General features: G+C 36.5%; 7 protein-coding genes and 2 non-coding genes across 13 annotated transcripts; 5 read left to right on the plus strand and 4 right to left on the minus strand.

Annotated features, from left to right (window-relative positions):
* Nucleotides 1–535: 535 nt before the first annotated feature.
* TRNAR-CCU lies at nucleotides 536–608 on the plus strand. Its single transcript has one exon. It is a non-coding gene; the product is annotated as a tRNA-Arg (tRNA).
* A 1,654-nt stretch (nucleotides 609–2,262) lies between these two features.
* TRNAR-CCU lies at nucleotides 2,263–2,335 on the plus strand. Its single transcript has one exon. It is a non-coding gene; the product is annotated as a tRNA-Arg (tRNA).
* A 495-nt stretch (nucleotides 2,336–2,830) lies between these two features.
* On the minus strand, nucleotides 2,831–3,622 carry LOC111458808. Its single transcript, XM_023101629.1, has 2 exons — nucleotides 3,478–3,622; nucleotides 2,831–3,391 (listed from the first exon to the last, which is right to left on the minus strand). Exons 1-2 carry the CDS (start codon nucleotides 3,529–3,531, stop codon nucleotides 2,897–2,899), a joined length of 549 nt encoding a protein of 182 aa, XP_022957397.1. The 5' UTR covers nucleotides 3,532–3,622; the 3' UTR covers nucleotides 2,831–2,896.
* A 133-nt stretch (nucleotides 3,623–3,755) lies between these two features.
* LOC111458807 (sedoheptulose-1,7-bisphosphatase, chloroplastic) lies at nucleotides 3,756–6,053 on the minus strand. Its single transcript, XM_023101627.1, has 8 exons — nucleotides 5,783–6,053; nucleotides 5,576–5,701; nucleotides 5,309–5,494; nucleotides 5,013–5,094; nucleotides 4,712–4,933; nucleotides 4,512–4,612; nucleotides 4,332–4,403; nucleotides 3,756–4,230 (listed from the first exon to the last, which is right to left on the minus strand). The coding sequence occupies exons 1-8, from the start codon at nucleotides 5,879–5,881 to the stop codon at nucleotides 3,949–3,951; spliced, it is 1,170 nt and encodes a 389-aa protein (XP_022957395.1). The 5' UTR covers nucleotides 5,882–6,053; the 3' UTR covers nucleotides 3,756–3,948.
* Nucleotides 6,054–6,903: 850 nt separating this feature from the next.
* LOC111458510 (adenylosuccinate lyase-like) lies at nucleotides 6,904–11,009 on the plus strand. Of its 2 annotated transcripts, XM_023101235.1 has the most exons (11): nucleotides 6,904–7,165; nucleotides 7,322–7,459; nucleotides 7,599–7,814; nucleotides 7,918–8,100; nucleotides 8,273–8,494; nucleotides 8,870–8,986; nucleotides 9,066–9,209; nucleotides 9,526–9,627; nucleotides 10,168–10,236; nucleotides 10,469–10,730; nucleotides 10,924–11,009. In XM_023101235.1, exons 1-10 carry the CDS (start codon nucleotides 6,989–6,991, stop codon nucleotides 10,724–10,726), a joined length of 1,626 nt encoding a protein of 541 aa, XP_022957003.1. In that variant the 5' UTR covers nucleotides 6,904–6,988; the 3' UTR covers nucleotides 10,727–10,730; nucleotides 10,924–11,009. The 2 variants fall into 2 exon arrangements, with proteins under 2 accessions (XP_022957003.1, XP_022957001.1); XM_023101233.1 differs by lacking the exon at nucleotides 10,924–11,009 and having other exon boundaries at nucleotides 10,469–10,854.
* A 732-nt stretch (nucleotides 11,010–11,741) lies between these two features.
* LOC111458511 (uncharacterized protein At2g39920) lies at nucleotides 11,742–14,078 on the plus strand. Of its 3 annotated transcripts, XM_023101237.1 has the most exons (6): nucleotides 11,742–11,981; nucleotides 12,097–12,136; nucleotides 12,303–12,408; nucleotides 12,576–13,023; nucleotides 13,100–13,279; nucleotides 13,416–13,991. In XM_023101237.1, the coding sequence occupies exons 3-6, from the start codon at nucleotides 12,330–12,332 to the stop codon at nucleotides 13,624–13,626; spliced, it is 918 nt and encodes a 305-aa protein (XP_022957005.1). In that variant the 5' UTR covers nucleotides 11,742–11,981; nucleotides 12,097–12,136; nucleotides 12,303–12,329; the 3' UTR covers nucleotides 13,627–13,991. The 3 variants fall into 3 exon arrangements, with proteins under 3 accessions (XP_022957005.1, XP_022957006.1, XP_022957004.1); XM_023101238.1 differs by lacking the exon at nucleotides 11,742–11,981 and having other exon boundaries at nucleotides 12,002–12,136; nucleotides 13,103–13,279; nucleotides 13,416–14,078; XM_023101236.1 differs by lacking the exon at nucleotides 11,742–11,981 and having other exon boundaries at nucleotides 12,003–12,136.
* Nucleotides 14,079–14,251: 173 nt separating this feature from the next.
* LOC111458682 (glucan endo-1,3-beta-glucosidase 2) lies at nucleotides 14,252–15,681 on the minus strand. Its single transcript, XM_023101467.1, has one exon. It carries the CDS (start codon nucleotides 15,677–15,679, stop codon nucleotides 14,528–14,530), a length of 1,152 nt encoding a protein of 383 aa, XP_022957235.1. The 5' UTR covers nucleotides 15,680–15,681; the 3' UTR covers nucleotides 14,252–14,527.
* Nucleotides 15,682–16,255: 574 nt separating this feature from the next.
* On the minus strand, nucleotides 16,256–20,344 carry LOC111458735 (uncharacterized protein At2g39910). The gene is made up of 8 exons (XM_023101522.1): nucleotides 20,180–20,344; nucleotides 19,581–20,112; nucleotides 19,396–19,482; nucleotides 19,005–19,195; nucleotides 18,670–18,865; nucleotides 17,511–17,575; nucleotides 16,670–16,771; nucleotides 16,256–16,602 (listed from the first exon to the last, which is right to left on the minus strand). Exons 1-8 carry the CDS (start codon nucleotides 20,218–20,220, stop codon nucleotides 16,500–16,502), a joined length of 1,317 nt encoding a protein of 438 aa, XP_022957290.1. The 5' UTR covers nucleotides 20,221–20,344; the 3' UTR covers nucleotides 16,256–16,499.
* Nucleotides 20,345–20,519: 175 nt separating this feature from the next.
* On the plus strand, nucleotides 20,520–22,860 carry LOC111458736 (LIM domain-containing protein WLIM2b). Of its 2 annotated transcripts, none has more exons than XM_023101524.1 (6): nucleotides 20,520–20,775; nucleotides 21,203–21,436; nucleotides 21,531–21,630; nucleotides 21,731–21,765; nucleotides 21,849–21,938; nucleotides 22,394–22,860. In XM_023101524.1, the coding sequence occupies exons 2-6, from the start codon at nucleotides 21,302–21,304 to the stop codon at nucleotides 22,619–22,621; spliced, it is 588 nt and encodes a 195-aa protein (XP_022957292.1). In that variant the 5' UTR covers nucleotides 20,520–20,775; nucleotides 21,203–21,301; the 3' UTR covers nucleotides 22,622–22,860. The 2 variants fall into 2 exon arrangements, with proteins under 2 accessions (XP_022957292.1, XP_022957291.1); XM_023101523.1 differs by lacking the exon at nucleotides 20,520–20,775 and adding an exon at nucleotides 20,800–21,042.
* Nucleotides 22,861–23,544: the final 684 nt, after the last annotated feature.

Raw genomic sequence — 23,544 nt, forward strand, 5'->3', positions numbered from 1 at the left:
TTTATATTCTACCTTTGGTGAAAATAGACAGCCACCTATATTTATGGGTTTGAGTATTACTATTATTTCTTTGAACACCAAGAAAATTTTGAAGAAGATATATTTTAAACGAGTAGATAAAAGAGGCGAGATCTCTTTTATATAGATATATATTTTTGCATAAATTATACGAGTACAAACATTAAACTTATTTTATTACATTAGATATTTTTTTTTTTTTAAGAAACAATCAACGCCACATGTACAACTCAATACCTGCCCTATACCTAATGCGTGTTGTCTTGTTTCAATAACATATATGTTGTAGTTGGTATATTAATTTACATTTTCAAAATAAATCATTTCATATTTGTATATCACTCCAGACATAATAACGACAAAAATAAAAATAATTAAATAGAAGGACCATGATATTTTCGAGGGGAAATGGACCAACTTGGTAATTAAATGTAAGACTAGCGCGCTCTCATATCTTCATATATTGATAAAAAAAATAGAAAATATCAATATTACCTATTCACTAGGTAAACGAAAAGCGCCTGTAGCTCAGTGGATAGAGCGTCTGTTTCCTAAGCAGAAAGTCGTAGGTTCGACCCCTACCTGGCGCGTTTTCTCTGTTATACTTACGTTTTATTTTAAAATTACGATATCTCATTTATTTACATGTTTATTTGACGAACAAAATAGCTTTACTTTCATATTTCATTTACTTATTTGTTTCTTTAAAACATTTTTCTATATCCCAAGGATTTGTAGAAAATAAATGAATTGATGTTTAGCTTTGTTTTTCTTTAATGGATAATTTTTTTTTTTTAAAAATAAAGTTGAATTTGATTATGGAATTGGAATTTTGGAAAAAATATTGGCTCGACCTATACACACCCATCTCTCACTTATATTTTGGTATTAGGAATGAGAACTATTATTTCTTGACCTCCAAAATTATAAAATATAATTCGTGATCAATCTCAAAGCCTTTAATGAAAGTTTTATAACAATCTAATATTTATAGGGTGAAAATCTTTATCAAAATTATTTTTATTAGTAATCACTTAATGTTCTTGGTATTTAAATATATTATGTCTTTACCTTAAGTTTTTTATTAGTGATAATTAAGTTTCATGGACGAAATCGTTACATATTTATATAGAAATTAAATTATTACAAAATTAAAAAATATTTATATCTATTTGGTATATAATTTAAAATTCATCTATCAAGTTTAAAGTATTCAGCACTTGTAGCTCAGTGGATAGAGCGTCTGTTCGACCCTTACCTAGTGTGGTACTTTTCTTTTCATCAATGAATGAATTATGTGATGTAACTTCTTTTATGTTTGATTACGATGCTACGTTGATATGATCATGTTTATGTTTTGCGAGACACCATGATGTATATCATGTATGATAACCATGAATATGTATGTACATCAGCGGAAGTTAAGTCATGATAATTAAGAAAGTATTAGGTGTACATCAGCGGAAGTTAAGTCATGATAATTAAGAAAGTATTAGGTGCATCACCTCACTAAATCATGATTTTAATGGGAGACTTTATGCATGTTATATGTCATATGATCGTGGATTACTTCTCTAATATGTTGTGTACAAACATGTACACAATAATATTATTTGTGTTCCTTTCATTTTCATTAGTTTTCGGCAATGTGAGTATGCGCTAGTCTATAGTCAAACCTAGAAAGTACGTTAGTTAGTCTGTCTAGTGGATTCATGTGCATGTTCGTGCATTGTGTGTGGAGAAATATTATGCGTCTAACTCTACGTGAAAAAAATAGAGCCGGAGGAACAATCATGAAATTTAGGTCTCATTGGTCATGATACATATTATGTGTAAATGCATTTTTTTGACTCTAACCGTTTGTCACTTGCTAAGTATTTTTAATACTCATCCTATGTTTATCATTTTTTCTAAATTAAGGTAAATGACCTATGTACGATTGACAACGTCTGCTGAGAATACCATGAATTTTTAGAATATTAATCACGATAATTTTTAAGTTAAAATGAAATTTTAGATAGTTTTCGCTTACATTGCCATGATGTTCGTGCAATTACAGTTTTATTATTAGTGACGTAGGTTACTTTTTTAACCCAAAAAAAAATTATAAAGACTAAACAATTGTGTGTATTTGGGGCGTAGATTTTAAAGAGTATTTAATACATCATTAAACTTAAAATTATGAGTTTTTAAATACAATTGTTTAGATTATGACTTTTAAAATGTCACTTATTAAACACAAAGGCGCCTGTAGCTCAGTGGATAGAGCGTCTGTTTCCTAAGCAGAAAGTCGTAGGTTCGACCCCTACCTGGCGCGTTCAATTTGTTTTTGTTTTATTTTATCTTTTTTATTTACGGTTATTTTGTTTTATTTTATCTTTTTTAATTTGTTTTTGTTTTATTTTATCTTTTTTATTTACGGTTATTTTGTTTTATTTTATCTTTTTTATTTACGGTTATAATTTGTTTTTGTTTTATTTTATCTTTTTTATTTACTGTTATTTTAAACATAAGTGTTAATTTTTCTTAGTAAATGATTTATAAACAATATTTAGTGTGTATACGTTAAAGTTTCATTAAATCTAGACACAATTTTTTAATGTAGAGAGGCGGAAGTGTTATATTTAAAGTTAAAGAGATTAAATTGTTATAAAATCAAAAGTATAAGAACTAAATCGATACTTTGAAATTTGTGTTATTTGATTCATCAAATTTAAAAACAGTTCAATATGGGTTTGAAGTTTTAAAATTTTGTTTATTTAAATTATAAAATTTAAAAATGTGTAGAATATATGAATGAGGTATCAATCAAGGCTAAAATGCTATCCAGCATTGTTTTTAAAATGCATTCATAAGTCATCACAAAGCAAAGTTGATATCAAACTTTTTTAGAATGTGCAGCTACTTCAATCGCACCTTCAATTCTGTTGATGCAAGATTTGTAGAGAAATCCCAGATAATCAATGATGCTCTCTTCACAAACACCTTCCAAAGGATTTATCTCAAACTTCCATTCAATCAATGTTGAATCTTCTCCATAGTCCACAAGCTTTAATGTATTGATGGATCCATCTAATCCCACATTGCTTGCTTCCATTTTGTAACTGTAACTATGAGCTGATGAGTCCATGGAAAGCAACTTCTCTTTGATCCATGATCTTTCTCCGTCTTTCTGCGGGAACATGAAACCCGACACGACCCGTACGTAGCCTGGGATGCCTTCGTCTCTGGTTATGTCGGTGCATCTCTCGACCATTGGCATCCACTCCGGCAGCCTTTTGGATTGAGTGACCAAGGGCCATACTTTGTCCACAGGAGCATCAACTAAACCCCCTACTGATCCTTCCCATTTCCCATTCTTTCCCTGATATGCCTGCATCAGCAGCACTTGCAAAATACAAACAAACCCAAAACCAAAGTTTCAAGGGGAAAATATAAACAAAGAAGTTTTCAACTCACCATGTTCATGCCTGTGCTTGTCCTCCAAATTATCTCAGATAGCAAATCGATCATGGACAAGCAGAAATGTTATAGAGAAGCTCATCAGAAACTATAATTTCTTGGTACAAATCATAGAAAGCATAAAGCTAATTTTGGCAGGTAATTGAACAAGAGAGGCAGGAGCCTTACAGGAGATAAATCCAAGGTCACCATCTTTGAGATTTACAATACTTTTGTATTTGCAGAAAGAGCCAAAAGATTCTGTTCTTTATCAAATTTACGTTCCTTGAGGGGTATGACAGCCACAAATCTCACCATGCTTCATTATTGGTTGGTGTTTATAAGAAAATTTTATGGTGCAAAGTTTCAAAATAGCTTGAACATATTCATTTCTATCATACAAGTCATACAAGCTTCTACTGACAGATGAAATTATGTTTAGAACAAGCAAAGGTAAGAAAAAAATGGGGGGAAATGTTGTTTCACTGCTTAAGCTGCAGCACCAACAGGCACCCCTGAGTTAAGCCTGGACGATCCATAGAGAGTTTCTTCAAAACGAATGATCTCTTCTTTAGATCCATAAGCAACTTGGGTTCTTTCATCGAGATTCTCGATCACCTTGTCAAGCACAGACTGACGGCCATCGCTGCTGTAACCTCCTGCTTTCTCCACTAAGAATCCTAAGGGAGCTACCTCAAATAACAGCCTCAGCTTAGCTTTGGTTGAGGGAGATGTCACGTTTGTGAAAATCCCCTTCTCTTTCACAATAATCTATGGATTTAAACAAAACCATATTTTCAGAAAGGTATTCCTACTTTTCAATCATTTTAATGAACCAATTCCATTGAAAATTTATCAGAAAGGTAATAAACCTGGTTGACATCAGGAACCATTCCACCGGTGTATCTCAATGTGTACTTTTCCTTCACATAGTAGTTGATCAGCTGTTGAATTGAAACACACAAAAAAGTAGTAAGCGAAGGCTTTACGTTTTACTGTGATGAGATATATGAAAAGGAATGCTAATACTCTTCTCAAGAATAGAAAGAAACCTTGTCATAGTCAGGATTATCAAATGTGGCCCTCAAATTTCCAGGAGAGAACAGTTTTCCTTCACCAATCTCTGTTGTCTCTTTAACATGTTGCCATTTTCCTATCAGTAAAGCAAAGAAATAAGGTTTTGGATTGAGAACCTCCAGCCATTTTCACAATAAGAAAAAGCTCTTAATTCAGTTTAGTTGTCAAGAGTGACCTTCGTCAAGAAGAAGGAACTCATGAGTGCCAGGGAAGTCTTTCAGAGCAAGAACATATGTCGTGCGGGGACCGTAAACTCCCATGGCAGCGGCGGCTTGATCACTTCCCTTCACTCCAGTCAACTTATCACCTGGCCACACTCCAAAGATGGTGCCGACACTGAAGTTTGTGTCCACAATACTTGAACCATCCAGCGGGTCGAATGCAACACTGAATCCACCTGCTTATATTTTAATAAAATGTGTTAGCAATCAAAGAATTACCATCGAGTTGTTTGCTTATAATTTGAAAAGTGTGACCTTCAACAGGGCCTCCCATGTCTTGAAGCTCTGGCACTTCTTCAGAGCAAGCATATTTGCAGAAGTGTGAGTATCTCAAGGCCTATTCATCAAAAACCAAAATTAGTACACTATCTTAAGAGCAGGTTTTGAGAAATAGATTCAGATAAACTATAGTTGTTAGAACGATCTCCTTAGATACCGTTATCCGAATCAAAACTCTATATGCAAACATGTGCTGATTCAACATAAATCAGCTACATTTTTTGTTCCACAGTTCATTAGAAAATATCATTCAAGACTAATCGAAGGCCGACCTCGAATAGAAGCTTGTCAGCAAGCATATCGACAGCAAGCTGTTCGTCTCCAAAGGAGTTGACACATGCAGTTCCTCCACAAGAAGCCGTCCTGACTTTGAAGGAAATGGTCCTCAAAGCTTCTCCCATGCATGTCAGCAGTCTGATCAATCCCTTATCAGGGGTTGCTTTGGTGAGAAACTCTTCCTAATATCACAAAATCCTTTTCAATTTCAAACAAGCAATTTCACGAACACCTTGCAGGCAATATCACACAAAAACACTCACCAAACTATCCCCAATCTCACATCTGGTTTTGAGGGGAATGGTCTTTGACCTTGATGCCACCAGCTTCACTGATGACTTGGGAACTTGCCTTAATGACTCCCCAAATAGGGAGCTCGCTTTCAGACTCTATAATGCAATTTGATCAAACTTCAGCCACACATTTCCAAAATCTTGTAAAACAGAGAGATGGGTTTGGTTTGTACATACCTTGGAGGCGAAAGAAGGAGACAGGAGAGCAGTTGAATGGTTAGAAGAAAGATTGGGACGAAGAGCCCCGCGGGCGCAGCAAGCAATTCCAGTCTCCATAGGCGACCCAAGTAGAGGACTGTGATTCTCTCAACCTGCTGCTGCTGCTAATTGGACATGGAAGGTGGAAAGGGAGGTGCAGAGTTGCAGGGAAGGGAGTGGATAAGGCGGTGATAGAGTTTATGCCGCGTGGGTTATGGTTACTTGAAAGGTTGATCAAGTAATGGATGGACATGGGATGAAGCTAATTTGGATCACTCGTTCATTTGTGGCTCTCTGATTGTCCTGAAATCAGATATGGTCCGTCACTCGTCAATTGTCTTTGAATTTTTTTCGTAGAGTTCAACGTTTGGATTGCGATGGGCACGGTGCGGCACTCCCTTTTCTTACAGCCGCGCCGAAATTTTCACTTGCGGCTGTCTGACGAGGGGATTTTCATAAATTAAATTCGAATCTAAGTAATTTACGTTGTTTTGTTGACAATTATTTCTCAAGATTGGATGAACTACTAGGAAGTAAATGTAACGTGACAACACAGAACACGAATACAATTTATATAGATTCCATTGACAATATAAATAATTCAAAGTTTGGAATACTCTAACCATGTTAACCTTTCACAATTGAGATACTAATATGGATTAACACCACCGACCATAATAAATATTCATACCATCTTTTACTCTACACACGTTTTGTGTATTTATAATAATAGATTAAATTATAAATTTATTAAACATAAAATTTAATTTTGTGCCCATGAATTTAAGAAAATTATTCCATTGTTACAAAAAAAAAAATTATAAATTTACTAGATATTCCAATCCGAAAAAATGAGGGCTTGGGCTTGGTTCTTGGTTCAGGCAAAAAAAAAAAAAACTCAGAAAACCGAACCGTTGTTTAACCCATTGGAAAACAAACAAATTGAGAAATGAAAAGAAAAAAACAAAACAATCACGTGGAAACTCAGAAAACCGAACCGTTGCCAATTAGAAAACCAACAAATTGAGAAAAGAAAAGAAAAGAAAAAAACAAAACAATCACGTGGCTGCACACGTGCGCAGGTCCATTTTGTTCGCCTTCTCCTGAAGGGTGAGGAAGGGTCGACCCACGGGTGAAAAAAGGCGGGGAGAATTAAGGGTTTTAGCTCACTACTCTTCTACGTCCATGGAGGTCGGAGCATACAGTAGAGTTTTGGGCCAGCCCCGAATCTTTTGCGCAGCAAAGGGTTTTCAAAATCCTAAAGAACCCTCGAGCGTTTTTCGACATGGTTCCTTCTATAAGCCCCACCGAAATTTCGATTTCAAAGCCGTTCACAACAATCTCCAAGTACCGATGGAAAAGGTTGTCGTTCTTTGCTCATTAAGCTGAACTTTATGGTTTTTATTGATTTTAGGGTTGTGTTTTAGTTCTTTTTCTTTGGATGTTTGGACGATAGATGAATTTTTTCTGTTTCTTTTATGTTGGTTTGTGATTTTGTTTTATTTTTCTTTTACTCAGAAGAAAATCAGTGTTGCACACGAGCTTTCAAGTTTGGTGGCTCTATCCCCCTTAGATGGTCGTTATTGGGGTAAGGTCAAGGACTTGGCCCCTTATCTGAGCGAATATGGGTTAATCTTCTTCAGGGTTCTGGTTGAGGTACTTATTTGAATTTGGTTGTTTGATCAAGTAAATTCTAGTTCTTATATAAATTTGATCCTCTCCTTGCAGCGAAGAAAAGGTGTTTGTGTTTCTTAAAGTTTCAGTTTTATTTTGATTATATTCTACTCTCCTTTAGATCAAATGGCTGTTGAAGCTATCGGAAATACCTGAAATCATAGAAGTCCCAAGATTCAGTGAAGATGCTTCTTCTTTTTTACAAGGACTTATTGACAATTTCTGTGAGGATGATGCTTTGGAGATCAAAAACATTGAGAAAGTGACGAATCACGATGTGAAAGCTGTTGAATATTTCTTAAAACAGAGGTGTCAATCACATCCTGAGATTTCTAAGGTGGAATTTACCTTGCACTTTCCCGTTTGTTAAAAAATTGTTTTTCTTTTATATGTTAGTAGAACACTAAAGGATCATTTAACTATTCTCTTTTGCATTTCAGGTGCTTGAGTTTTTTCATTTCTCTTCCACATCCGAGGACATTAACAATCTTGCCCATGCACTCATGCTGAAAGAATCATTGGAAGATGTTATGCTTCCTTCTATGGACAAGCTGATAAATTCAATAAGCACCATGGCTAAAGATAACGCTCACATTCCAATGCTTTGCCGCACCCATGGACAGGTTTTAGGCTGACAAGATATATGATGAATTTGTCTTTTTGACTGTTTAGACCCTGAACTGTTTTGTGGTTTGGTGCTTGTGTCTTTCTTAGTGTTGATTTTCAGTGACTTAAAATTTTGTTTTATTCTTATGAGAAAAACCTTTTTTTTCTTTTCTTTTTCTTATTTTGTAGCCAGCATCACCTTCAACCCTGGGGAAGGAAATGGCAATTTTTGCAGTCAGACTAAGTAGAGAAAGGTTGGAAGTTTCGAAGGTCAAGATAATGGGAAAGTTTGCTGGTGCAGTTGGAAATTATAATGCACATCTTGTGGCATATCCAAATGTTAACTGGCCTAAAGTGGCTGAAGAGTTTGTTAACTCCTTGGGTTTGAGTTTCAATCCCTACGTAACTCAGGTATTGTTTTTATATTGGTATTTGACTTACTTTCGATGAAAATTTTTGTTTAGATTATTAATTTGCCCAAGTTTGGGCATTTATCCAACTATTTATTGTAATTTAATGTACTGTTTTTCCTTTGATGTTTCATTCTTTGCACTTCCTTCGTGGCTAAATGTATATTAGCTAATATAGGATGTTGTTTGTGAGTTTTCCTCGACTTTGAAGGATAAGCATGTAAATTGGTTGTAGTATACAAGGGTGTGATGCTTGTCTTCCAAGGTATCTTAGAGACATATATTGGACGTTAGATGAATAAGCTTTCAGAATCACAAATAGAATGATTTGATTATTATCCTAATTTGCTAACTGTATAATTCTACTTGTTTTCAGATTGAAACTCATGACTACATGGCAAAACTCTTTTTTACCATTGTGCGATACAATAATATCTTGATTGATTTCGACAGAGATATTTGGGGTTATATATCTTTGGGCTATTTTAAACAGGTGAGCATTTTAGTGTATCTCATCATTATTATTTATGAAAGAAAAGATAGATTATATGATTGTTTACTATTTTGGGCAGATAACAAAGGCAGGTGAAATTGGTTCTTCAACAATGCCTCACAAAGTAAATCCTATTGATTTTGAAAATAGCGAAGGTAATCTTGGTGTGGCTAATGGAGCATTGGCCCAATTAAGTGAGAAGTTACCCATATCTCGGTGGCAGGTACACCTCAACATTTGATAATTTCTTCAATTCTTTGAGTTGGTACTTGGTAATTGATGTGTGAGATGTGACAATGTGATTGTAGGCTATAATGTTTACATAATCATGATTTCTAAAGTTTTTGGGCCAAAGTATTTTATTTTTCATACAACTCGCTAAATAACACAAAAATCTATTTCATAATGTAAAACTGTATTCGTTAGTCTCAATGGAACATCTTACACCAAATCATCGAAGTTTACATTTCATGTAGGTTACTTCAGTGATTATATTTAACTTGGAGGATTTTGATGAGAAGGCTTATTCTCTTTTGCAGCGTGACTTGACTGATTCAACTGTTTTAAGGAATATGGGAGTTGGACTTGGACACTCTCTTCTTGCCTACAAAAGCACACTTCAGGGGATAGCGAAGCTCCAGGTACTCAGATCATCATAATCATTAATCATCCTTCTTTTTGTGAAAGATCCGAGTTCTGTCTGATGGCATGTAAAGAGGCATCTTCCTCTTTTTGGGTGGGTTATCATTCATGACCACTCAAGTTTGCTGGTGGGTAATAGGAGAACAAAGTTAATGAGGGGAAAAAAAAAAATAGTGATGAACGTGCAACATTAATGAGAGAGAGATAGAGATTCAATAGAATTTTGACACTCGATTGTGGTTAAGATAACTCCTAATTTTCATCTATTGATTGGTACGAATGAAACTTGAAGTCTGTAATTAACTTATCCAAATGAAAGAATTCGTCTACAGATTTGATGAAGAGGCTTATAAATACTGGCTACTCAAAAGCACAAATAATCCTCTCCATCTTGTTCTGGGTGATTTATAAAATACTGGGCTACTACTATTCCTTCTCTGCTTAACTTTTATTTGTTTTAAGGAGTTTCTGCCTCGTGTTTTATCCTGTCCTTATATTGTATGTGCAGCATTTCTTAAACTTTTATCATTGCATTGTAGGTGAATGAAACTCGCATCTTCGACGATTTGGATCAATCATGGGAGGTCCTTGCTGAACCAATACAGACGGTATATATCTTGCTAAGCATTTTCTTTCATTTCTCCACCCCTGCAAATGTTTTATAAACTCTCCTAAGATTGGTGGTCATTTGCTTACATCGCCCCCATTGAGTATCGCTTTGTTCAGTTCATTAGCACGGTAGTAATCAGATCGGATAAGTTAGAGATATCTATTTGGTTAACGTTGATTGTCAACTACTGACATATATTTGTGTAAACATCCAATCTCTATTTCTTGAAGGTCATGCGACGATATGGTGTTCCGGAGCCTTATGAGAAGCTAAAGGAATTAACCAGAGGAAAATCAGTTACTAAGGAAAGTATAAGGAGATTTATTGAAGGGTTGGAATTGCCTAACGAAGCTAAGAAAAATCTGTTGACTCTAACTCCTCATAGCTATGTTGGAGCAGCGGTTGAACTGGCCAGGGATGTAGACATGGCCTTGAATCTTGTGAACGGAGAAGAGCACTTTTTAAATTCTAAGAGGGCATTGATTTGACAAGGTAACATTTTTGAAGTATTTACAAATTTCAGTGTCACAAATGAGAACATTTGTTGAGAAACATTCCAGATAAAATTTGTGTGACTTAATAAATGCATGAAATTTGTGAGGGGAAATTGAACATCTATCGTACAGTTTCTTTTGATAATCTTCATGAACAAGGAGAAATTGAACATGACCTGAACCCTTTCCAGTTCGCTCGGAGTTCACTCTGCGTTCAACGTGTGTGATGCGACAATCTCTTTCAATCGACCTCCGCTATAATACCTCCTCATTGTCATCTCGTACCACCATATCAAATGAATAAATATTTACTGTCCATCCTTGAACAAGAGTACAAAAGATAAGTTCAATAGGAGAAATGTTATTCACATCGCTCTTGCTTCATTCTCTCACGCTCCTCATTTTGATTCTAGCTAAATAAAATAAGTTCAACAGGAGAAATGTTATTCTCATCGCTTTTGTTTCATTCTCTCACGCTCCTCATTTTGATTCTAGCTAAATTATTTAGCTTGTGCTGCCGATAGATGTTTCTACTACTAGTTCTTGACTCTTGCTCAAGTTTATTGTCCGTGCCACTAATACTTCCTCTTGGCACTGGCTCTTGACTTTCATTCGAGTTTCACTAACGCAACTCTCACGTTATTGAATTTCACGCAACCAATATTTGAATACTAATAGAAGTGTATGATAACAATGTTTTAAAGCTACATCAAAAAAAAAATAGAAGTGTATGATAACAATGTTTTAAAGCTACATTAAAAAGTGAATGAAAAATTTTGAAGAATAATTTAAGAATTTAATTAAATATACATAAACATAATTTAAATGGATGAAAATACATTTGTACAAGGAGGTAGAGATTCCAATTCGATAATTTCACCTAAGTGAATCAAACAGCAATTCGTACAATTTTCCCTAGTTTGATGGGTGCAATGGTCGAATAATAGTAATAATAAGTAGCTTCGTAGTTTAATCTTATCCCTGCTTTTTGCTGATTTATCTTACCCAGGAAGGTTGAAGAAAAACAGTATGCCCATTCTCCTGATTTCTTGATCATTCTCGGAATCTTGCAGAGACACCCAGTCCGCGGAAACAGGACATATAATTTCCCTTTCGCTTTCATTTTGGCATTACTTTTCTCATGTTTTTGGAGCTTTTCCACCTCGGGGACAAAACCCATAAAAAAGAAAGACTCGTCTCTTAGCCCAGCAATTGATAGCTTGTGACCCACCATCAAAATTATGTTCAAGTTGGTATCTGTTTGCTTATTGACCAAAATTATTGGCTTGATGTTCATATTCAATCATGAATCCTTTGCTATCTGCTTACTTCTGCTCTAATCGTAGATGGGTTTCGTTTCACAGATTGATCGAAGAGGTTTCTGCCGCTGAGTAATCTAGAAATGTAAAGCTGACTTATGCAATTTGAAGAAATAAAAAATTCAGGGATGTTCATACTTTTCTTGGAACTTCCCCTTTGCTTAGAAATTGCTTCTGAATCCTAATATATTTTTGTTTTCTAGGTTTTCGAAACTGATTTCTGACTGAATTTTTTTCTTCTTCTGAGACAGTGGTAACAATTGGAATTTGTTTGAACAATGTCTGCTTATGGGAATGAAATGGAGCACCAGTTCTCTACTCCGAGTCATTCTACTGGAGGAAGTTCAGACAATTCAGGTGTGGAATTCAATACATCCTTGATCCTTCTCTTTCCCTTATGATCTTCTTTTATGATGATGAATCAGTTTACTGAAAGAGAGTTGATAAGCACAAAGTATATGGTGTTTCACTTTTTCGATTCATTTCAACTCAGAGTGATTATTGTTATCCTTTTAATGAGGCAGATATGGGAAGCAACTATATCATAGATTCGGGATTCTACATGACACCTTTGACAGCAGCAATTTTCATTGGTGCTCTAGTTACTGTCGGAGTGTTACTTATCACTTTACTGGTCTCATTGACTGTAATGTTGCAATATTGTCAAAACAGAAGTGGAGGAGTTGTTGAGATTCAGAAACTAAGTTTTGATTATGACTATTGCAAAGCTCTATCTATGCATTTGGAGCTAAACAGCTTGGAAACAGATGGGATACCTTCATTTTGCAAGGACTTTGCCATTCAATACATTAGACATGGTCAATATGAAAGAGATTTGGATTCTACACTGCAGCTGGTCAACAATTATTTCTGTAGTGCTGCCAAAGTAGACAACCGTCGAGAAATCGTGCTGATGGACTCAGACGACCTTCTTTTCGCTAACCATGATTACGACGATCTGTTAATATCCAGGTGGTTTCCTGATATCTATGTAGTGTTCTTCTTAGTGTTCTGTCATGGATAACTATGAATTTAATTATGGGTGCAGTAGTTGTGTGGATGAGGCGAAGAGATTGAAGCAAAACTTTCTTCTAAAACTGTACAAGAAACTCAGATCTTGCAGATGGCCTGTAACCTTAATATCAAGAAAGTCAGAAGTTCATAGGAATGCCACTATTCAACATCTTACTTCTGCCGGCTATAATGGTTGGCTCCACTTGATTATGAGGTATCTTCTATATTTCCATTTGATTGGGATGCCTTACAATAAAAGTAGTACACCTTCTGATAGGATGTTATTGAAATCCTTCTGTCCTCTGGCAATTATGCATATTTAAGAACATTTTGTTAGAAAAATCTTGCAGAATGGATGACAAAATGCAGATCAGTCATGGGGAATATTTCAGTCAGCAACAAGCAGCACTGCGGAACGAGGGATTCCACATTGTAGGGGTGATGAGCAGCTACATGGATGCCTTGTCAGTGCCATCCGTAGGAACTCGTATTTATAAGCTTCCAAACCCCATATGTTTCAACATCAACCATCAAAATTTGAGTAAACACAAATTTAGATAGTGATCTCTACAGCTGGTTGAGGTTCTCACAAGTTATCTTGTGTAAAATAGTTGAAGAGAAAGCTGATAGAGTGGGAGAAGTTGCTATGGATTATATCATGTTCATGCCATTCAATCACAATGATGGGAGAGACATTGCAAGTAACACATTTCTCAGCATTGACACCGATGTCCAGGCGCCAGCAGCGAACAGAATCTTCATCTGAGCTCAACATCCAGCAGCAGCAGCAGCAGCAACTGTACAACATTATTTGCTACAATTTTTCCTCTTCTTCTCCATGTTCATACCATTTCAACAATTTCTTTGATTGACCTTTTCTGTTATTCAAATTGAAGGCCTTTGTTTGACACCTTTTGTTTTTTTCCTTTCCTGAGTGCTCTTTCTCTCAAGACCTGCGTTTCACTTTTGTTTTCTTTCAATTATAAATTCAATAATATGCATCTGTTCATCTACTATTTCTCTCAAGAATGGAAAATAATAATATGCATCTACTATTCCTAATCCATATGAAATACTTTATAACAATGTTAAAGATGAGTTGGCCAACTTACTACCAATTATCAAACAACGTACCCAGATGATTCATCAAAAACTATAAACAAGAAGAGGCAATCTCTGAGGAAAACAAGAATCAAACTTCATTTGATATTCTATGTAAGATTCTAACCCATCTGAACACAAATTCAGAAATGGAAATCTGCAGCCATTAACATCTAAACAAACGATAAACGCAATCTCTGCTAAGGAGGGAAGCTGCCATAACAAGAACCAGCAACAGAAAGCTCAACAATCTCAGTAAGAGAATAATTCTTCACAAAACGCAGGTTGAACTCACCAGGAATTAGCACGGAAGCTAATTCAGAACCTAAATGAAGATTATGAAAACGAAATATGTAAGATGCTACCACATCTTCGTCAGAACAAAAATCCCAAAATACCAGGCTGCAATAGTCAGAAAAGCTCGTTGCTCTGCATTTCCGGCGGACTTGGAGAAGACCACATCATACTTCTTAGTCATATTGGGATACAGAAGCCCCCATTTTCGCACAGGTCGAGCTCCCTGAATTTCTTCCCCATCAAACAGCTGATATATGTAAGTTTCTGTCACCCCTTCCCTCCTCAATGGTGTTCCGAAATCTGATTTCAGGTGTGCAACCAGTCCCTTGAGGTACATTTCGGCGTAAGCTTGATTTGCTTCGACCTCGCCAGAGTCCGTGCCAAAGCTTGGCCACCCAGTCTCCGTCACAATCACCGGAATATTCGCATGTCCAGCCACTGCCATTGCACAAATCACCGCATCTACCATGGAGTCAAAAAGATTCCGGTACCGGACACCGGTAGTCACATCATCCCTGAAATTGAAAGGGTGCTTCTGAAACAGAGCATACCCTATTGGGATTTCGGAGTTCATTCGGTACAAATTGTAAGGGTAAATATTGATCAAGAACGATGAATTGGTGTCTCTTAGAAACTGAAGCAAAGGCCCAATCACAGTTTCGGAAACGGGATCTTGAAACCTAGCCGCCGAAGGAGGGAACGGATTCGCCATTATACTAATGAACGAAAACGTAGTGGAAACCGAAATTTGACGAATCCCCAAATTTCGAAGCGCCGTGTATACATTTCTGATTGCGGGCAAAAGAACCGTCGCGAATTCAGGGGAAGCTTCGAGAAAGTTGTTGCCGACGGAGATGGTGGTGATGATCGACCGAGGGTAGAAAGGGATGACGTGGGCGTAGAGCCACTGGAGAGCTACGGAGCGATTGGAGGCTATGGGGGCGACCATGAAATTAGGGACTGTGAGGATGAGGGTGATGTTGGTGTAGGCGAAGGCTCGGACTATGTTGGGATCGGCATCTTCGAGTCTCACGGCAGTGAGTTTGAGGGAACCTATGGCTTTGGCCACTGAGTCGAGTGGCTGGGGGTGAGGGCTGGAGTTGGCAGTGGAGGCGGAGAAGGTGACGCCGATGGTAGTAAGGGAGTTAGATGGATGGGGAAGTAAGAGAAAGAAGAGAGAGAGGGAAATGGTGAGGAATATTGACCGGGGCAACATGGCTGAAGATGGCCGGAGAAGAGATCAGTTCGGCGGCGGTTTGGCAGTTAAAGATTGGAGAATGTGTGCAGTGTGCAGTGTGCAGTGTGCAGTGCTTCACTGTTACTGTGAGTGAGTGAGATTCGGCGGGAATTTCCGTTGCAACTTACAGACTCCTCCCATAATTTTTACAACCCGAAATAATTTTATTATTATTAATTTGGGGTTTTTTTTTTAATATTCTCAATTTTAATATATTTTTGTTCTTTATAATATTTTAACTAATTAAATTATGACTTCTTAATTATATATATATATATTAACAATTTTTTCAATGAGATAATCTATTTAAGAATTATTAATATATTGAAAATTGAAAATTTTAAAAGAACAAACACCAAATGAAAATTTAAAAAATACATAATTTAGTATATTCAACTTTTTTAATACATGTCTTCTAAATTAGACATAAAATTCAAAAAAATTGTTCAATATACAAAATTAAAAATTCAAAGCAACAGATTCAAATTAAAAGTTTAAAATTTTAGAAGGTTGAAGGATCTAATAGGAGTTTTTAAAAGGTTAAAAGAAAAAGTAGACACAAAACTCAAAAGTTGATAACCCAATGCAAAGTATCAAACTTTAAGCACTAATTTTATACATTTAGCTTAAAATTAATGAATAAATACCGCAGGTCTTCTCTCTGTACGAGTTTATATACAAACAAATTGGTGGCGAAGCAGATCGAGCAGCTCTGGATTTATGCGAAGAATTTGCAATCAGTCTTCAGATTATCGAGTTCCACTTCCCAGTTACATTGTTAGCTCTAATAAGCTAACACTTAACTGTTGATGTTCATTCCAGTTAAAGATGTAGTAAGCCAAACCAAGTTTTGATCATCCTTGTGCTTGTTCCATGCTGCTTTAAACTGCTGACCTTTGCTCCTGAAAATAACCAAAATCAGAACCTCAAGATTCAATCAGCACAGCAGAAATGATAAGAATTTCTTACTCCTGGAGAAGGATAAGTGCATCAACAACATGCTTTCTGATTGCATCACGAGAACTTCTTGATGCAGCCTTTTCGTATAACAGTGCAAGCTCATCCACCAATCTGCCACCAATATACAACCATTTGAGTTGCACAAATACGAAGATGGCCATTAAAATGGTGTGAGAAGTTAGTACTGTTCTGTTATTATTGTTGATAGCTATATCTCGTTTGTGGAGAGAGTCATGGACACTAGAAACTAATCCGTCTAAATATCATGGCACAACAGTAATGCAAGTGACAATAACTGTATAATGATCCTGGAAGAACTCTGTGGTTAAGTTGAACTTCATCAAACAATTGGAAAGCAGAAAATGAGGGAGGCCTCCAGTCCTTTCCAATACTCAATTTCGAATTCAGATATGGGGCTCTGTACAATCTGACTTCCTTTATTCCCTACCACTTTCTGGTCTCTTTCCTGTGTGCTAACTAGTTTTAATAACTGAGGTCCCCATGGCATATGCCTATATCCCCACACACATCTTCTCCTATTTTCTCTTCTTAAATAACCATGGGTATGGGACTAATCCTATAGAACTACTGCTTCATCCTATTACATTTGGCACTATAGGATCAAGCAGGTGGAGTTGGTCTATCAGAACAATTGCTTAATTTGAACTAGGATAGCTTGATTAAGCACTTGAAAACGGGTGAAAGTAAGTGTGAAAGCACAACAGAATCTGAAGGGAATGAAATTGCGAAAATTACCAACACAAACTATGTAGCAGACAAATAAGTTGTACGAGAAAAAAATTGAGATATCATCATATTTAAGAAACGTGAAACATAAAACTTAAATAACCTTTCAACATATGGCGTATTCCTTATCCATGTTAACCTCACAACTGTTTGTATTCTCTGTAGAACCTGCCCAATGGTAATAAGATTAGTATAATTAATAAATCCAGGTAGTACACACAAAATAGACTGAACTGATGCAATAGTGTTCGGCAGAAAAGGGCAACAAGTTCACATTTGAGAGATGTCTCCAGAAGTGGACAATGTGAAACTCTTGCCAATGTGTGAAACCCCGATGCTCATCAGCCCAACTGCCGAGGGACTTAAATCACAAATATAATTTATTTTTACAAGTAGATGCTGACAAACATCATTAAACCAAAAAGCTCTTACTTTCAAGAAACGACACCAAGACAAGTTGTTATAATCACAGCAAAACTAGTGGACATGTTACAAAAAGATTTATTATAGAATTCAAACGCAGAGCAGTGTCAAGACTCGAAAACTTGTTTGATCAGGAAATTAGTTTTCAGTTGAGAGTTACACTGTTTAGGGGTCGACGAAGTAATCTCTTCTCTGACAGAGAAAAGGTGAGTTCACAAAAATTCAAGATAAACATTTACGTTTCTTTGAATATTTACCGTTTAAAAGTATAGTCGATATGGATCCCAACCAAATACCTGAAAAAATACAGAAAAAAGAAGGTCGAAGGAGAAATTGGACTGCTCTTTCCTAATGAGAACATTTGTAAGAAATTTAAGGTCCCTGCCCTTGCATTTCAAAATGAAGTTATAGTCTAAACAAAATGTATTCCTTTGATGCTTGAACTGAAGGACTGAATCAGGAAGTCGACACAAGATTTTTTATTTTATTTATTTTTATAGGAATCCACACAAGAATGTTAACTTCAAAATCCTCTGATTCTCAAACAAGAACGTTTTCTTCCTAACAGAAGTAGAAGAATCTTAACGTCTAAAGAATTCAGAGAATAGATATAATATGGATAATATTTTATCTACCTACTAAACACCATAAAAAATTTAACAATTATTTATTGTTTTGAAATAAAAAAAAATAAAGATCTCTCTTCTCGCACTCCTCTTCTCCATTCTTCTCTTCTAGTTGTCAAAAATATATGGCCCTCAATATGTGTGATCAGGAAGTATTATTCATCATAAAGGATTATCCAGTATATTTTAAATGACAAATCATATATCTCTTACTAGTAAAGTGGTCTCATCATCTTCAGCATTCATCCACTGGAAGAAAAGTGGAAATATGCGCCTTGTATGAGCCAGCAGCACCAGACCCATACAGTTGAAAAGAGGCTCAATGTGTTGAAGCCATGCAATACGGCGTTCCTTGTTCCTTGGCTGTCGCTCCAAGTGACCCAACATCTCATTAACCATCCTTTCAATCCTATGCAAGTATATAAATGGAAAAGCATATATATTTGACAAGAAACCAAGGACAAGTTAGGTCAGATAAGATTCTAGCAGTGTTACCTCTTATAACCAAATGTTGAAAAAGAGAGAATGCATTACAACAAAAAGTTTACCATGAGCTACGAGGATTCATTTTGTGAATGCTAGTTACAAGAAGAACCGACATTTCAACAACATAAGGCCATATCTCATCACTTGAAGGGACATTTGAGCAGCACGCATCAAGAATCACATCTTCATACCAACCTAGCTCTGCAGCATTGACATTTTTTGCAAGATGTATAAAGCTAACCATGCCCTGCCCCTGCAAGTAGGCAAAGAAAGTAAGGCCTTTTATTCAGTATCATAAACAAGTGCGAACAATGAAATCAAGAGTTAAGCTTCTCGTTCACACAGCATAAATTTTAATCAAAATACTAAGTTCCATTTTCAGCATGAAAAAGCATGATATCCAACAGAGTTGGCAAGTATCAGAGATTGAAAACAGGAAATCAGAATGCTTACTTTCAATTCCGGTGACCAGTGATCAAGGGCAGTCAGTGCACAAGGAATCACCAAATTACACAACTTCCCCAAATGTGGATAATCAATCTGCAAGAATTAATAGGAAAACAAACCCCATATCAAACCAAAATACCAGGCAACACAGACAGAACTGCAGTATATTGAACAAGAACAAGACCTCAGACCTGGGTAATGAACCATGCAAGTTGATGAGCCGCAACAATAGCAAACCCCACAGGCACTCTGGCTGATGCAGCGGAGACCTCGTCAACCTCGTCAGATTTATCTATCGAGCTCTCCTTAATATTCTCCTTCAACAACGGTAGCACCTTAGGAATAATTTCCACCACCAATCTTTTCTCCTCCGGTATCAAACTAAAATCTAAACCCAGCTCCTCAATGTCCTTCGAAAACCCATCGCAGAAAGCAGAGACATATGCCTTAGAGAGCATTCGAAAAGCTGACTCGGCAGCAAGTGAGAGGTCTTCCGGGATCCATGAAAAAAGGTCAAAGGTCGAGGAACGGGAAGACAATATTAAAGCACATGCTAGTGCGAAGTCTTTGATGGAGGAGTAAATATCCTCATCAGTAAGAGTGATTGGGAGTGAGGTTTTTCGAGGTAGAAGGGATTCGAGAATGGCTTTAACAGAGACATTCGACCCCTCTGAAGGTTCATCGCAGATTTTCGAAAGAGATTGGATGATTGGTTCCGAAAACCTAAAATCACCAAAAAGATCAAATTACATTCAAGAAGTTCGACAGGAAGTGCACAAGAGGGACTTACTGAATGCAGAGATCGCGGAGAACTTGAAGCGAGTCTGACATCTTTGTGTCCAGTTGGAATCGGCTCCTCCTAGCCTGAAATTAACTGTTCACAGCGAGCTACTTCCCCAGAAAATCCTCGCCGGTGCACATTTCTCATTTTCATATTTAGTTTAATCCAACTTAAAATCACCTTTTTAAATTCAGTAATTCAAATCTATATATTTAATTTTTTTATTAAAAGAAATAAAGATACTGACTATTTATTAGTTGTCTGATTTATGTTCATTTCATGTTTAGTCTCAAAATTATTATTCGATTTAAATTACAATCCTGAAAATTTGGTGTTTAAATTGGTATGATATGTTCTTGAATTTAATTTTGTGTTTAACTGAAGAGTTTGTCACCAAAATTATGAACTAATTGAGAGTTTATTTACAAAATCATCCAAATACGATCCATGCCTAGACGAGAGAAGGGTGAAGGCTAAATTAGAAATACAAAGAGACAAAACGACACGTCGTTACACTGCAGGATGCCGACGGTGGAGTTTCGGTAGTACTGAAAAAGTTGAAGAAGAAAGTAGCATCGGGACGGAGTAAAGTTGAAGCAAGCAATGTGTGTCTTTCCGGCAAAGATATTTTCACTTTTTCTCCTTTTTTTTTTTTCTCTCTATAAAGAATCGACGCTGTGAATAATCTATCATAAATTATTTGTTTCTGGCTTTCGCTTTATCTTTCACTTCATTATCTTTTTCTTCTCCGCTCCACTTGCTGTAACCAAACACATTCTCTGCATTTTGTTCCTTCTATCATTGGAGGTACCCATCTTCAATTTCGATTGCATGTCAACTCTGATCAAGATCTTCTTCGTTCAGCATTTTTGGTTTGATCCTATTCTCCACTAGATTTTCAAGTGTTTCAGTTTAAGCTCATCGATTTTATTTTCTGAGATTCTCAGATTATTGGCCTGCAGCTTCTTGTTTTGTCTTCTGAATTTGATCTGGGTTTTTGCGTATTGGTTGTGTTTGATGAAATGACATCAGGAGAAGGGAGCTTGTTTGATTGGGATAGCTTGGTGGTTTTGAATTCGAGGAGATTCTGGTTGGTTGAGACTAGTCAGATCTACTCTAAGGCTTTTAGCCATGTCGTTTATTGGCACCCAACAGAAATGCAAAGCTTGTGAGAAGACGGTGTACCCTGTAGATCAGTTATCTGCTGATGGGGTTGCTTTCCACAAGTCATGTTTCAAATGTAGCCACTGCAGTGGAACACTTAAGGTACATCACTTAAGCTTCGATGTACATAATTACGGAGCACTTTTTTGAGTCAGAATGTGAGAACTTTTCTAAAATGATTTGTTAAATGCTTCAGCTGAGTAATTATTCTTCAATGGAAGGTGTTCTGTACTGTAAGCCTCATTTTGAGCAGCTCTTCAAGGAAGCTGGGAACTTCAGCAAGAACTTTCTATCTAGTATGTTCCAAACTTGGTCGAATTTAGAAGACACTCTACATCATGGATCTTGTAGCTATTGCTTTTTACTAACATTTTCTGTACTTCTCTTTTTCTACAGCTGCAAAGTCCTCCGAGAAGCCAACTCCAGAGCTGGTAAATTTAAACCCAATGCTGCAATTAGTTGTGATTGAATTTATAAACAGCCTGCTCATACCGTAGCCTCTTGTTGGTTCCAGACTAGGTCACCAAGCAAAGCGGCCAGCATGTTTTCTGGGACACAAGAAAAGTGTGCTACATGTGGAAAAACTGCATATCCACTGGAGAAGGTTAGTTTAAAAGACATTAAAAAGATATTCAAATATTTAAAACCCTCTTAATCACATCAATAGTCAATTTTCACTCTCTATTTGAACTGTCTGTATATATATGTTGCACCGAATTATCTTTTTGCGGTCGTTTGAATTTGTTTTGCATACCATTGTTTCAACATTTACTTATCGACCTCTATAAGAAAGGGATATTCTTTAAAGCTACTGCATCTAAATGAGTTGGTTTTCTGAATGGCTTGAATGTGGCTCTTGTTTGAGACAATTAGTGAACTGATGATATATAAGCTTTGAGGAACTGTGGAAGTTACATGTTCTTAGTTTTCTTTATCTAAGTATTTCCTGCTGACGTAGAAATGGTTCCATCTCAATTTTGAAGTAGTTTTGCTGGTATTGGCACTTGGTATGCATCAGTGCTACTGTTATTTTATCTGCCGGGCATTGCTTGTATGCAGGTGACAGTTGAGAGTCAAGCCTATCATAAGTCGTGTTTTAAATGCTCACACGGTGGCTGTTCTTTATCTCCATCAAACTATGCTGCACTTGATGGAATTTTGTACTGCAAACACCACTTTTCACAGCTTTTCAAGGAAAAGGGAAGCTATAACCATCTGATCAAATCTGCATTGATGAAGCGGCAAGTAGCAACCTCTGATCCAGACACTTCAAAGGTCGAGTTGTAAACTTCCAATTTGTGGTTTTGTTGAGTCCATTTTCCCTCTGCTTTCCCCCTTCCCCAGTGTGTTCTACTTTGTTCCTCACGGTTTCGTGATGGGAAACAAAAGAGAAACTTGCATGAGTCTCCAGCTCGTCATGCTGAGCCAAATTGTTTATTTGCTTCATTCATGAACTTCGCATTTGAAAGTGGTAATGATTTGCCTAAACTTTATGAAAGCATTTTGCAACTGTTAGTTTTGGGTTAGTACAAGATAGATATGAAGTCATTCTGTATCCTGCTGAATTATTCTGAGTTTTATGTTGACCAGTACTTCAATTGGTCTAGAAAAGAGTTTCACTTTCGTTCATCTTGATATCAGTTGGAAATGACACAAATCGCGTAGGCTTCATTACTATCTTTTACATGTTCTTCTGGGCGTCAATGTGAATACTGGAGGACCTGGCTACCTTGGTCCATGAAGAATGGTAAAAACCAATAGTTCATTTTTTGTATTTTTAGTTCAACAATGGTAGGGTGGAGATTGAACCATCATTTTTTGAGATTGTAATTGCAAATTATAAGCTAAGTTTTTAATAATTTAAATAAAAAAAAAGTTTTTAATGGCTTCTTGAAAGGTTACAGCCTGAAGAAGCTGTTATAATAGGGGTGGAAGGACCAGTTTTAGCTTAACCTTGGCCATGAGGTGTACCTCAACTCTTACAAGGCAACCCTCTAGCAAACCAGGTGACGATTAGCATTGTCTTAAGATCTTCCTATGGTGGTTGAACACAGAACTGAAGAGATGGGTTATATAGGATACTACTTTGACTCCTAAGATCGAAGAAGATGAAGCTGCAGCAGACGCGATTAGCAGACCTGAAACATCTCCCAAGCATACAACAAAGGCAAAACCTCAAGCAGACCTGAAGCCAAAAGTCAAATCTGACC

Source organism: Cucurbita moschata, unplaced genomic scaffold, assembly GCF_002738365.1.
Source record: "Cucurbita moschata cultivar Rifu unplaced genomic scaffold, Cmos_1.0 Cmo_Scf00021, whole genome shotgun sequence".
In the NCBI taxonomy this organism is placed as follows: Eukaryota; Viridiplantae; Streptophyta; class Magnoliopsida; order Cucurbitales; family Cucurbitaceae; genus Cucurbita; species Cucurbita moschata.